The sequence below is a fragment of the Parasteatoda tepidariorum genome, chromosome X1 (genome assembly GCF_043381705.1).
Source record: "Parasteatoda tepidariorum isolate YZ-2023 chromosome X1, CAS_Ptep_4.0, whole genome shotgun sequence".
Classification (NCBI taxonomy): Eukaryota; Metazoa; Arthropoda; class Arachnida; order Araneae; family Theridiidae; genus Parasteatoda; species Parasteatoda tepidariorum.
In genome coordinates this window covers 10538745-10552959 of record NC_092214.1, presented here as the reverse complement: position 1 = coordinate 10552959, position 14215 = coordinate 10538745, and the positions used below count along the sequence as shown (strand labels likewise).

Sequence of the window (14215 nt, the reverse complement as noted above, 5' to 3'; positions counted from 1 at the left end):
TATATATATATATATATGCTAAGTTAATTTTGCTTAAAACATTATGCAGTGTTGTGTTTTTTTATTTTAAAATTTATTCTTGAAATCTTCAAAGTGAGTTTGATTACAGGCCAACATATTTAAAGTTATATGAATAATTGGTTATTTTGATTTTCAGGTTAATCGGCTTTTAGGTATTGGCGTGGAAAAGTTTGTACTTCTGGACAGTAAAAGTCTTCTTCTCAGTAAAAGTCAATTGTCTAGAGATTTGGAACAATGGCGAATTGGTGGTGGTCGATCACATGACCAAATTCTCCTGGAATTCCGAGCAACCAAATGGTCTTTCTCAGCTGCCTCAACTAGTACCCTTCAGTCTATTAGCAGAGAATTGTGGGAAGTCATGCATGATGTAGATACTCGTTTTGTTCAAGACCATATCCTATTATCTAGATGCGATATTGATACAGGTTTAATTATCTAAATCATTTCATATGCATATTTTTAAACAATTAATAATAGTTACGGTTCCGAATTATTTTTCCGACTTTGGTGTGTAATTAAATAAGTAAGCTGTTTTACTTGATGATTTATAAACTTCAAAATGTTTAAGATGACAATGAAAGCTTTTGGTCTAATAAAAGTCATAGAAATTAATTTTAGATCTGACGAAAGTCTTCGGGACGGGCGAGTCTTAAATGCATTCTCAGGGTGGCTCATAATTTGAGTAAAAAATATGAAACAGATAGACAAACTATTTCGTTGGAAGTTAATTTATGGATGGGGTAATAATAGTTTGGCTTATTTTGTTCGCCACTACTTTGTTCAAAATAAAATATTATATGGTTACACTTTGAACTATCTTGAATAAGATATGTTAGAATCAAAGTGAAAGCAAAAATAAGTCTATCAAATTAGCCACATCCGCATTTAAACGACAGTTTATATTTTTTCCTTCCTGAATCAGATTCGGCTCCTTATGCATTTATGACTCTCCCGTCTCGAAGAAGAGGTTAAATGTATGTTACTTAGACCGTGCTTGTAAACATAACTGCAAATTGGCAAAACCCGAAAGCAAAAAGGGTCAATTTTGCAACATATTTTTAAGTACTCTCCTCGTAGTAAGTTGTACAACCTCTCGATATTTTCAGCTGTCATCACAAACTTTACCAGTTTTCTCAAACTTGCGAATCAAATTCTTGAATGTTAGCAAACTTTGACCGGTTGTCTTTGGCTTGTACTCGATCGCTAACTTACTTTGAGGCGTAATCCGGCTGTTATTGTTCACACAGTAGGCCTTCAAAAGTGATATACGCTCAGGCACGCTGTACCATAACATTTTCACTTGCAAATGTCTGACAACATCGAGTTGCGTGCGCATATTGATTCCCATCATGCCCTGCGGCTAATCACGAAGCTTCAACGTTAACCGTTCAGAAGTTATGATGATCTTATTTCATATAGCTCAATAATTGTTACCCGGTATTTAACACATACTATGAAGAAGGTTGGAACTTTTTTTTCTCCGGAAAACTGGGTTTTGTCAATTTTTTAGCTGTTTTCACTACACAATTATCATGCTTTGGGAATCTTTTTTTTTGACTAATTAATCATTTCATATGTTTCGACAGTTCAAGCATTAAGATTCCTGAAATTATATTGTATTTATTTCTAGAAATCCGCAGGTCGGTTCTGTTGAAACCTCAAACTGATTCCTATATTGTACATAAAGAAGAATTAGATTCCCTTCAAAAAATTCTTCATTTTCCTGAAATGGTAGCTTTACAAATGGGTCAAGTGGAATCTGATATGTTTTACAGTGTTCCTCCTTTTCATTATGTTCATCAGTTGACTCTTCCTCTATGTTTAAATTCATCATCTGAAAATGCTGTTCAGCAACTAGTCAAAAGATTCCAAGAGGTATGGTTGACTCATTTGTTTGGTTCCTGTATATAATGTTACTTTTTTGCTTATTCATGATAATTCGCATCATATAACATAATTTTAAACGGTGGTAGACTGATCATAGGTTAGAATCTTGCCATCAGGCTAATCGTGGGAGGTTTTCGTTGTTTTCCTCACCATGCAACGCAAATATGGGTTAATTCCATCAAAAAGTCCTCCACGAAGACAAATTCTTCCCAATACTTGATCCAGGAGTTCCCTTGTCTACTTACCTTGACGAAATTTTTTCGGCTGACCCTTAAAATCGTTCATTTTGATCATATTAACATGTATAAAGTTTTATATCTCTTGGTAGAAAAAAAACCCATCCTTACTTGAGGTATAATTGTCGATTTTACAGTGGATTGGTGGTTTAGATGATGGATTTGAAGCAACGAAAGCTTTAACGAATATAATTTAAATATTTTATTTAATAAATCTACAAATCATAAATAATTTGATATGTTCGATGCTACATAATATCAATATCATGTGCATGGATCCATGGTGACTCAGGGGACAGAGCGTTCACCTTCCAAAGAGGTGAACCGCGTTCGAATCACAGCGATGCATGGTTGATACTAATTCCGCACCCGACTCGCACCGACCACAGCGCTGAGGTAAAATATCCTCAGTGGTTGACGGTTCATGGGTTAGAATCCCCTTACCACCAGGCTAACCGTAGGAGGTTCTCGTAGTTTTCCTCTCCATGTAACGAAAATGTTGGTTAGTTCCATGAAATAGTCCTCCACTGTAGACAAATTTTTTCCCAATACTTGATCCTGGAGTTCCCTTGTCTTCCGGATTGGGTTCAAAATGACTAGGCTACGGAGTTGAACAATAGTAGTCGTAAACCCAAAAATTGGGTCGACTCTTCAGCGACGGTTATAAAATAAAAATCTTTCATCATCCTTAATGTCTGAGACTTTTAATTTTGAACTCCGTTAGTTCTCGAATCGATTACATTCTTACTTATTTCTCTAAAGTGTGCTACAAAATTATAACATCATCTAATTTCTTTTATAGTTAAAAATAAATAAATGAAATACTTTTATAATTATTTTCGCCTTTAGAATTTTAAACTATATTGCCATGTACTAAGTCTAACAATATTTGATTTCAATTAAGCAGATTTTATGACAAAAATAATAAAAGTGTAAAAAATGTCAAAAATTAGCTTCAGCCTCAAATTCGATAATTTTATTTATTGTAGTTCTAATTAAGGTTAACTATGATTGAAATTGAATGATCCTAATTCTAACTTGCGCTGTGGCATTAGTTTTCTTTCTGCCAGAAGTTTCGGGATTGGTAATGAGAATCATGTATAAGCACTCGATGAATAAAAATACCCAAAACATTTTTCAGTGGATTAAAGATTAGGCTATGAGCTTAAGTAGTCCATCTGTTTAGCTTAATCTGTTATTGGTGTTAGTAAGTTTATGCTATGATAGATCCATGAACTTGAAAAATTACTTAAAATATCCTAGCTCTTCGATATGAAAATGATAATAAGTTATCTTAGAAGTCTCCAAATCATTATCTAATCTTTCACCCAAACTCATCATTTAAAGCGTGCTAGAATCTTCTTGTAATTTTTATTAATATGTGTCATAATAGCTGGAATTATATCATCACTTCTTTTGTCACTCCAAGTAGCAAAAATGCATTTTTATAAGAAAAAATATTACGCAGAGCAAAATTATTATTTCAATTCGATGAATTTAAGACTATCACCGGTATTGCTGAGTGTTTAAGGGATTGAACTATTATAGTGAAATATTGGGACTCGATCTTCCGTGGCGGAAGTCCACTTTTTTCTTTAATCTGAAGAGTATTATTTTAATTAAAGATGAACTCTTAAATTACACATGATTGTTTCCTAACCCAATGTTTCCTCCTTTCTGGATAATTATTCAGGGTATAGTTAAGTGGAATAAACCTTTTCGTTAGAATATTTTTTCCGAAGAGTACTATTTTAATTGAAGATGAGTTTTTGGATAGCACAGATTGTGTCCAAACCAAATTTTTCTTCAGGGTTTATTTAAATGCAATAAACTGTTTTATTAAAAGATTTTTTTTTATCTAAAGGATATTATTTAATTTGAAGATGAGCTCTTGAATATATGATCTTGAACAATGTTGATGAACATGATCTTGAACATGATCTTGATGAGCTCTTGAACATGATTGTTTCCTAACCTAATTTTTGTTAATCAAAGAGAATAAAAAAAAATTATTTGAATTGCAGGTGAGCTCTTGGATAACGCACATGATTGTTTCCCAACCAACTCATAGTGATAGAAAAGCTATCTTGTCTTGTATTCTGAGAGTCGCGGCTACTTGTTGGAATATGAATAATTTTAATTCAGCGGTGGAAATTTTAGCTGGTCTAAAGTTGGTACATAATTCTCATACATGAAAATTTGATTTGCGTTTGCATAATTGGTAATACAAAAAGCATATTTTTCTTTCCACAGATCCGAAAAACTCAAACCATTTTGGCTTTCCCTACCCGAGAAAGAAAACATCAAGTGCTTGGAAAAATTAAGTAATATTTTTCTTCAGCACCAAATATCTGATGAATATGAATCAGCTTTACAAAAAGCATCTTCTGCTGGCAGAATCATACCTTTCTTTGGAGCATTTCTACAGGATTTGAGGAATATCCTTAAAAGCACACCAAGCTTAATTGTCTTTTCTCCTAGTGAACCAGGAAAATTATCAGTAAGTAAAATATCTTTTGTTTTTTACACACTTTGGTATAATACCTATTCGAATTTGGTGTATAAAACTCAAAAAATTGTGTGAATGAATACACTGGTTTAAGAAATTAAGAGAATTTGCTGACTTGGTCGATTATCTCTAGAACTACAGAACCGATTTTAATGAAATTTGATATGCACATACATCGATACACTACAAAACAAATAACCATTCAACAATTGTAGTACACACGCTTGATCGCGCTTAACAGTCGTTGGAGTCGGAAGTTGTGAGACAGCGGTTGAAGGATGAACAAACTGTGACATTGTGTTTTTCAATTTCATTGTGTTAACAATTCAATAATTTTTAGATCGGAAATATATATAGTACCTGCAATCAGTTTTGTATTTTTGCGCTTTCCCTTTTGAAGTGCTTTGGAATGTTCTCTCCCCTTCAATTCCTAGAATCGCTGGTAGTCGGCTTTCTTTGTAGTTTCCACGCGGGACCATTTACTTCTACACTTTTTCTTATTTCATAACCGTAACTACTTTAATTTTTAAAAACTTTTACTTTACCTTTCTACTCCTGTCCTAACCGCAACTTCTAATTTTCATTAACTGCAACTCATCTTTAGCATTTTCCCGTAAAAAGACACCACTTTTCTCAATTCGTGACATTCGATTCTTGTATAGCTTCGGCTCCGTGTTCCCCCCTCTTGGGTGTTGAAAGAAATGATGCAGATCACCGTTTTTTTTAATTTTTTTGAACCTAAAATGATTTCTCGACATCATTCTCACCATTATGCTAATGAATACAATTTCTGATGCGACTGCATAGTGTCACGTAGACCATTTTTACCAAACATCAATCCCACCATTATTCTGAGGGAAGCCATTGTTTCTGAATGGCTTTGTGGAAGGTCTCGTAGACGGTCTCTCATCGAAATGATCCAGCTAAGCTTCCTGGGTAGCTTTGTTTTTTTTCTCTGAAATCCTGAACCAAAATGATTTTCCGGAGGTATGGTTTTTTTCAAGCGTCGTATAGTCCATTCAAATACGGAATGCTTTAGCAGTGCATGCTAGAGATTCCCGATCATCACTCAACCACCGTGACTTTTGTGTTGTGCTTCATATGATGCTTTTAGGACACCAATAAATGAATTTTCTGACATCATCAAAAATGTTGCTATCCTAGACTCTAGGTATTATATTTTCATTCCTTTTTTTTTAGATTGTGATGATTTTTTGGGATCATTGTAGCGCAACTGTTTGTCTTATATACGTAACTGGTTAAATTAAGTTTATCATTTTTAAGATAGTTCATTTTTTTTAACTTTTACCCAGCATTATGACACAAACAAAATTGCTTAATATAGGGTATGGTTCCCTCTTACAGATATACTGGTCTTGCAGCGTGTTTTCATATTTAAAATAGGGCAGTTTATCATTTCTTGTGACAATTTCAAACTTTCCAACTCCAACGTGTGTTACGCACGATCATGAGTGTGAATTAAAATTGCTGAATGGTTATTTGTTTTGTATTGTATCAATGTATGTACACATCAAATTTCATTAAATTCTGCCCAGTAGTTCTAAATGTAAACGAAAAAGTCTGCAAATTCTCTTTATTACTTACTCCAGTGTATTTTATTTCAAGTTAATACCGAATCAAACTTACACGCTGTGTGTTGAGCTGTTTTTAAAGGGTGTAGTATAATTTAAATATAAATTATTGAAATACTTATGCAATTCATTTATTCTTCTCATGAATATTACTTTTACTTTACTATTTTAAACTTAGCTGATTTTATTTACTGACTTTAGCTTTCACTAGCCTTTTTACTGTTTTTTAAACTTTTAATATTGGTTGCTTCCTTTAAAATTCACGGTTGTGTTGATTATACGCAATTTTAGCCTTCGTGATTTTAGTTGGATCCCGGACACTTCTGTGGGTTTATTTTTAAAATGGATTTTAACGTTTTTTTCGACTTATTATTAGTTTTATAAGATTATTCACTTAGTATTAACTTAATATAATATTAAACTTTTTATGGGCCCTTTGACCTATCGACATACAACTAGTTAATGCCAATTTACAATAACAACATTTGCCATAAATATTCTTTATTTTTTAATACCGTCGCTAAACAACCGTCCCAATTTCTTTGGATTTATGACTGCTAATGTTCAACTCCGTAGACTTGTCATTTTGAACCCAATCCAGAAGACAAGGGAATTACTAGATCAAGTATAGGGAGAAATTTACCTTCGAGGAAGATTTTTTTGATGAAACTAACATACTTTTGAGTTACATGAAGAGGAAAACCACGAAAATCCCCACGTTTAGCCTGACGGTAAGGAAACTCAATTTGGTTTTATCTTGAAATTAAGTGCTGCTGCATACAATTGCTTGCGTCAAACAGAATTAAAATAAAAGAGGTGGCACATCACAGTTTTTACAGTTGATTGTTTCAGCTGCTTTTGATAATGGTATCATCGACACCAGTTTAACATCAAATGAAGTTTTAAAACTATGCTATTTAAATGGAACTGTCCTTTTTTTAATACTCTTAATTATCATAAAATTGGCACAGACTTCTGAGTAGTCACAAAAACCATGATTTTGCTTAACTTGGCAAATAATTTTAATTGTAAGATGAAATGTTTTCTGAATTAATTTTTTCTGTAAGCAAAATGTTTTAACGATTTAAATTAGTAATTTGTAGTTATCCTACATGGAGAGCAACTGATAATAGGCTTGACAATTTTTAATGTTGCAAATAGAGCCATGGTGACTAAGGCGATAAAGCATTCACCTCCCTCTGAGGTGAACAATGTTCGAATTCCAACGATGGCTGGTTGATACGAATTCTGCTCCCGGATCTCACCGAATGCAGTGCTAGCGTAAAATATCCTCAGTGTTGGTTTAGAATCCACCCCTTGCCGTTTGGCTAACCTAGGGAGGTTTCGTGGATTTTCCCTCTATGTAATGCAAATACGGGTTAGTTCCACTGAGTCCTTCACTAAGGCTAGTTTGTTTTAATATTTGATCCAGTTCCCTTGACTTCTGGGTTAGGTTAAAAATTACAAGGCTTTTTAGTTGATCACTAATAGTCGTATACTGAGAATTGGGTCAGCTGTTCAACTTTGGTTATAAAATAAAGCAAAAAATCATTCAATATATATATATATATATATATACCAGTTTCAACTGTGCAAATTAATTAACAATTGATATTAATAAAGTTACTCAATAAGATACAAAAGTGTCTAGAATCAAAACAAACTTAACTTTGCTTTAGTAGATTTTGTCCACCAGAGTTACATAAAATGAAATTACCGAACTTTCTGCAATTTATTGATTAACTTTTGGCAATCCTTTTGTCACCACCTCATTTTAGCAAAATTCGTTTGAAAATCACTGATTATTTTATAAATGTTTGATTTTTATAGAACCCTATATTGCTTATACTATAGGGATCAGTTCTGAAAAATCAAAAGAGCTGGAAATAGAAATTCAAAAACATTATGTGCAGAAACCTTTTTTTAAATAACTGAAAAAATCTCTGAAATTTAAGCAAGAAAGAAAAAGTGAATGTAGGAGACATTTATAATCCGAAGAATGTTATCAACGTTTTAATAAAAATATTAAAGCGAGATTTTATTTATTTATTTGAATTGTGTGAATCTCAACGTGTAATTTTTAAATAATGTGGATACGAATTTCGACATTTAATTTTAAAATCATGTAAATACGAATCTCGTTGTTTCATTTTAAAATGACATGAATTCTGATGTAAAACTGTTACGTCACTTGTCATAATAGTAGTGTTTTAAATAACGTGAATACGAAGCGCGATATTTGATATAAAATCGTGAAAATACGAAACACGATTCGTGATCTCGTAAATAGAAATAGTGACGTATGATTTTTGATCATGTGAATGCAATTTCAAATCACGTTTGCATTGGTAGGTAAAAGCGTATAAACTAATAATTTTTTTCTCTCTGTAAATCGAAAAATCGAAACTTTATTTGCAGAGACAGATTATTAATTTTTTCTTCTTTAGTAATAGTAGAAAATTTTATTATGAATTAATTTAAATTATATAGGTTATTAAAATTAAAACTAAACTAAAATTAAATTCTATAGGTATACACGGTAATTATATTCTCGTGTATATTATACAGGTGTGTTGACTGCCAAACATGGGGAGTAACTACAATTTGGAAATTATAGTCTTGATATTTTGGTCAGAAGAGCTATAGAAAGTTTAGGCCCCTTAATTTTAGTTTCACATTTTAGATATTTAAAGAGAAAATTAAAAAAGAAATCATATTTTAAATTTTTCTTTTATCAAGCTTCGACCAATTTCCATCAAATTCATGTTTTTGTTTCATTATAGTTTAAAATGGTCTAACAATTTCTCTTAGAATTTAAGAGCTTTTTTTTGACTAGAACTAAAAAATTTAAAGAAACAATTAGAAAAATCATTATTTCTATGAAATTATCTCTAAGTAAACAAAATTCACAAGTGCAATAATTTTTTGTATAGCGCAATTAGCTTTAGAGATATAACCAAACATTATAAAGGGAACAACTGACAGTACCATACATTTGACTGCTGTGTGTAAACATGCGCAGTCATATTTTCCAGATTACGGCAACCGTCATACATTGACTATCGAAAAAAAAGACTTAATCAGAGAATGTGCATTTTTATATCTGATTCCGTAGCTCAATTAAGAATATTTCAGGTTAACCCATTGAATTATTAAGATTGATTTTAAGTTCATGAAAATCTGATTATAGAACAATAATTATTCAGGATGACTGCTTACTGTACAATTTTTGATTATGTATGTTTCGTTACAGTTCATATCAGATTTTCAAGGAGAAGATCACTTTTCATCTCGTATCGGTGTGGGAGGATTAATAAATAAGGATAAAATCAGAAAAATACACAATGTGTTAGAGAAAATCGATACCTTTCACAAATACCAATCAGAGGAAAAGAATTCTAAACATTCTGAAACAACTGAGACTATGAAAATACGTTGGTAAATATATACATTTTAAATATTTTTTACATTTAATAAAATGCATTTTTATTCTATCATGATTTTTAGTTGGAGAATACTGTTTTTGTTAGCACTTTAGAATAAAAGTGATGATTCAAATATGAATTCAACAAAATTAATACATTATTTTTATTAATTTGATTTACGGTAACAGGGCTGATTTGCCAATAGAACAGTATTACGGAGAGCTTTTCCTTTTTGACGCAGCTAAAAATGCGTGTTTACAAAAATGGGCCTTCTACAAAATGCGTGTTGAAGTAAATCGATGAAGTTCGAAATGCGTGTTAACGAAAATGAACAGAGACCAATATTCGTGTTCAAGGAAATGAAAAAACTCGGAAAGCATTTTTTTTTTAAGAAACGACATAACTATTTAAAGAAATGGACTTTTGATTGCTGGCATTCGTCATAAGATTTGATTGATTCTATTTTTCAAACTTCCATTATGAATATAGTTTTTTTTGTTTTGTTAAGAATCATTCAATGGCAGTTCACAATATTTAATGTAATATCATGATTTGAAAGCGCAAAATTACTTCTTTATTTCTCCCAGTTAAATCGCTCATCACAAGGAATCCCCGGCTAAAGTGTAAGTAGTAGTAGTAGTTATTGTTCGGTAGCGCTTTTTATTTTTGTCAATAGGTGCTGTACCGCAGTATGACAAGGTTACCTACCCGACAGATCCAAATAAATTAGTAATTCATGCGATTCCTTTGCCTCCTATATTATTTAGAACATTTTTTATAAAGTTATTTTTTCTGAAAAGATATTAAAAATAAACTTTTTATAATGTTGTCACGCGTTCAATAAATTTATAGTGGTTTAAATAGAATTTTACAAACTGCTTTCACTATACTGAATACGATAAGATCTCTAAATAGTTACGCCTGGAATATTATAGACCCCGAAGTCCTAAACATTGCCCTGTAATGATTATGCCTAATGTTTAAAAAAGTAAGCACGAAATTCCTCGTTTAGTTGTTAAATTTTGGTCGGGCATTTTATTTTCATTTTATAACCGTCGTTGAACAGCCGACCCAATTCTTGGGTTAACGACAACTAATGTTCAACTCTGTAGCCTTGTAATTTTGAACCCAATCCAGAAGACAAGGGAACGGAAGAAATTTGCCTTTGAGGAAGACTTTTTTCATGAGACTAACCCACCTTTGTGTTACATGGAGAGGAAAACCACAGAAACCTCAGACGGTTAGCCTGACGGTAAGGGAACTCAATTTGGTTTTACCTTGAAATAAAATGTTTCTTCATACAATTGTTTGTGTCAAGCAGAGCCAAAATAAGAGAGATGGCACACCACAGTTTTTACAGTTAGTTTTTACGTTTTGCTGCTAAATTTGGGTTGAAAATTTTATTTTATTTTATAACCGTCGTTGAACAACAGACCCAATTCTTGGGCTTACGACTACTAATATTCAACTACGTAGCCTTGTGATTTCGAACACAATCCAGAAGACAAGGGAACTCCTGGATCAAGTAGAGGGAGAAATTTGCCTTCGTGGAAGACTTTTTGATGGAACTAACCCTCATTTGCGGGTCATGGATAGGAAGAGCACGAGAACCTCTCACGGTTAGCCTGATGGCAGGGGGATTCAAACCCGTGATTCCCTTACCGCTGAGGATATTTCACGTCAGAACTGTTGTCGATACAAGCTGGATGTGGAATTCGTATCGATTAGCCATTGCCGGGATTCGAACCCAGTTGACTTCATTGGAAGACGAACTCTCTATCCCCTGAGCCATCGCGGCTCTGGGTTGAATATTTTTGTTTTATTGTAAAACCGTCGTTGAACCGTCGACCCAATTCTTGGTTTACGACTACCAATAATCAACTCCGTATCTTTGTAATTTGATCCCGATATGAAAGACAAGGGAGCTCCTAGATCAGTACTCCCAGAGGTATTGATTTGTTATGGGAACATGGAGGACTTTATGTCCCGACAGATTTAACATGCCTCAGTCGCTATTTACTACACAGGGAGTCTTCGGCCTTTGGGGATCGAACCACCCGCGATCATTCCGACATGGGCCCAGCCTTTGGGTTGAACATTAAAAAAAGAAAATGTATTTTTTTTATTTATTTATTTTTTTTTTTGCTTAGTCCTTTTGCTTAAGCACACATTTTGAGCTGAGTCACAGATTTTGAGCATTTTGTTAAACACGCATCTCAAGTTGCGTCCTAAATAAAAAGCTCATCGAATACTTATTGTTTTATTTCAGACATTGGGTATAAATAATATGAATAAAGAAAAATTCAAATATAAGTGTATAATTAATATGAAACATATTTTTCTAGTATGTGCTATGAAGGAAGTCTTTATGAAGTATCTTCTAACAGTTTCTTGACTAGCTGTGAAGATTATTTAGCCATACTACATCATGGCTGTACTGTTATTCATTGGGAAGAAGATCGATCCGCTTTAGTGTGTTTGAGACTGGAGAAAAATAATGGAACATTGACATGGTCCAAACCTCTTTGGAGTTCATTAAGATGCAGTGGCATTCAGGATTATAATTTGGCACATTCGGAATATGAACCTGTTCTGGATGTTGTTTATAATTCAATCGAAGAAGGATTTCTTGATTTATTTAAAGTAAAAGAAATTTATTTAGTTGATAGAGATATGGGTGATGTTTCTAAACGACATGGAATTCCAGAAAATATTGATAAAAGCTGCCTTCGAATATTGTATGGAAACAGCCTATCCGAAAATCATTTTATGAATTTTGTCGCGCCAACATTAATTATACATCAATGCCACGAACGTCTTAATTATGTAGTTAGAGAATTAAGAAAGCAGAAAGCCTTATGTGATCGAAGGATATTATGGTTGAAAGAAAAGTATTTTCATCTCTTTTACGCTGTCTCTAGAGGACCAATGCCTGCTGAAGCTATTCAGGTTAGTAACAGGCTTTATTTGCTGCTTTAACTTATTAGGAAAAAAAACGACCAAGTACGCCAGGTTTTTTTTACCTGGTCTAAAACTATTAAAATCATTAAATAATTCTTAATTTTGTTAACCGTGAATATAAGCGAATCCGTGTACAAACTCTAAATGCTCATTTTCATTGAAAATTTATCCAACATGCGTAACTCAAATATAAGCTGATTTAAAATAATAATATACGTATACTCTGAAATGCCATCTTTTTAAGTAACATTCAATTTTACGTTTGGACTTTTCAATTCTTTACTATTTTACTTAGCCATCTTAGTTTATTTGTTTATCTTTTTTAAGAAATGTATTTTGTCTACGGTAAGAACTCTCCCCACCACAAAGTCCGATGCTTCTATGGAAACAAGAATAGCTCATTTCAGGGAAAGTAGCTTCTCTTCACTCTAGGGCTAACGCAATAGACCGAAGAAAAATATTCTCTCTTCCTATTCTAATTCCGAGCCAAAACCTGTCCTAAACAATAACCTCACACCCTTACTGTGAAATAGTTACACCTCGTTACTATAGTCACCGCCATAGATCCAGACAAATAGCTTGGGGAGCTCTTACTATAGACAAACTATAAAAAATCCACTTTTGTTACCCTCCTCTCTTCTCAAGTCCTTCAACTTACCAAGCCGAAATGATGTCAATCAGCAATTCAAAGTTAATGTGAATCGAGCAGCGAGCGCTATCTATATTCTGAAGCTGGCATGTATATCTTTTTAAATTTGTTTACTGTATTCAGAGAGAACATAGTATTAAAAATTATTTTCCTCTCCTGCATGTTATTTTCTGACAACTGTTATTTTATGTACCCTTTGTATTGTATCGTTTTTGTGATATTTAGTGATAAAGGATCAACTAACCGAAAAATAAACGAGATTTCAGCCGATCTTATGCTTTTGAAAATTATCTATAAATATTCGGCATTTATTCGGAAATATACGCTACTTTTATGAGATCTAAAAATACAGAAATGAAGTAATAATTAAAATACATGCACTATTTAAATTAACATAATTTAATTCTAAAACTCTTCCTTTAAGAAAAAAAAACTGTTAATTTTTCTGATATTAAAACTTTGTGCCATTTTTATTATCAGCGTAGAATGCGCTGTTCAAAGTTGGACATTACCACCTATGAATTAAAAAAAAAATATCGCTTTGTTCTTTAAAAAGCGTTCTAAAGCACAGCTTTAATACAAAATACCATTGGGAAATATTCAAAAATCATTTTCATCAGTATCCATACAAAAAATTGCTTGAAAAAGTTTTTTTTAAATGATTTTAGGTTTTTGGAGGAAGAAAATGGACACTTGGAGCTATTGACTCATTGGGACAAAAACGCATGACTGCGAATTCTGGAAAACTCAGAAAGAAAAAGTCCCAATCAACAATACGGGTAAAATAAGTTCTGAAAAAATATATCTCTATTAAATCTAATATATATGCATATAATATCGATATTATATATATATATAGATATTATATATATATATATATATATATATATAGATATTTGTATACTTATTCGATTTATAGTAAATTGCAGGGTTAC

General features: G+C 32.5%; 1 protein-coding gene across 1 annotated transcript in view; it reads left to right on the top strand.

The window, feature by feature from the left end:
* LOC107439832 (1-phosphatidylinositol 4,5-bisphosphate phosphodiesterase epsilon-1) overlaps positions 1-14215 on the top strand; it is a gene marked incomplete in the record, with an annotated part of 220854 nt that overhangs the window by 151612 nt on the left and 55027 nt on the right. The window contains 7 exon segments of the mRNA XM_071187233.1: positions 158-446; positions 1652-1896; positions 4169-4314; positions 4398-4644; positions 9499-9683; positions 12016-12619; positions 13949-14059. Of these exon segments, the coding sequence (XP_071043334.1) occupies positions 158-446; positions 1652-1896; positions 4169-4314; positions 4398-4644; positions 9499-9683; positions 12016-12619; positions 13949-14059 (1827 nt within the window).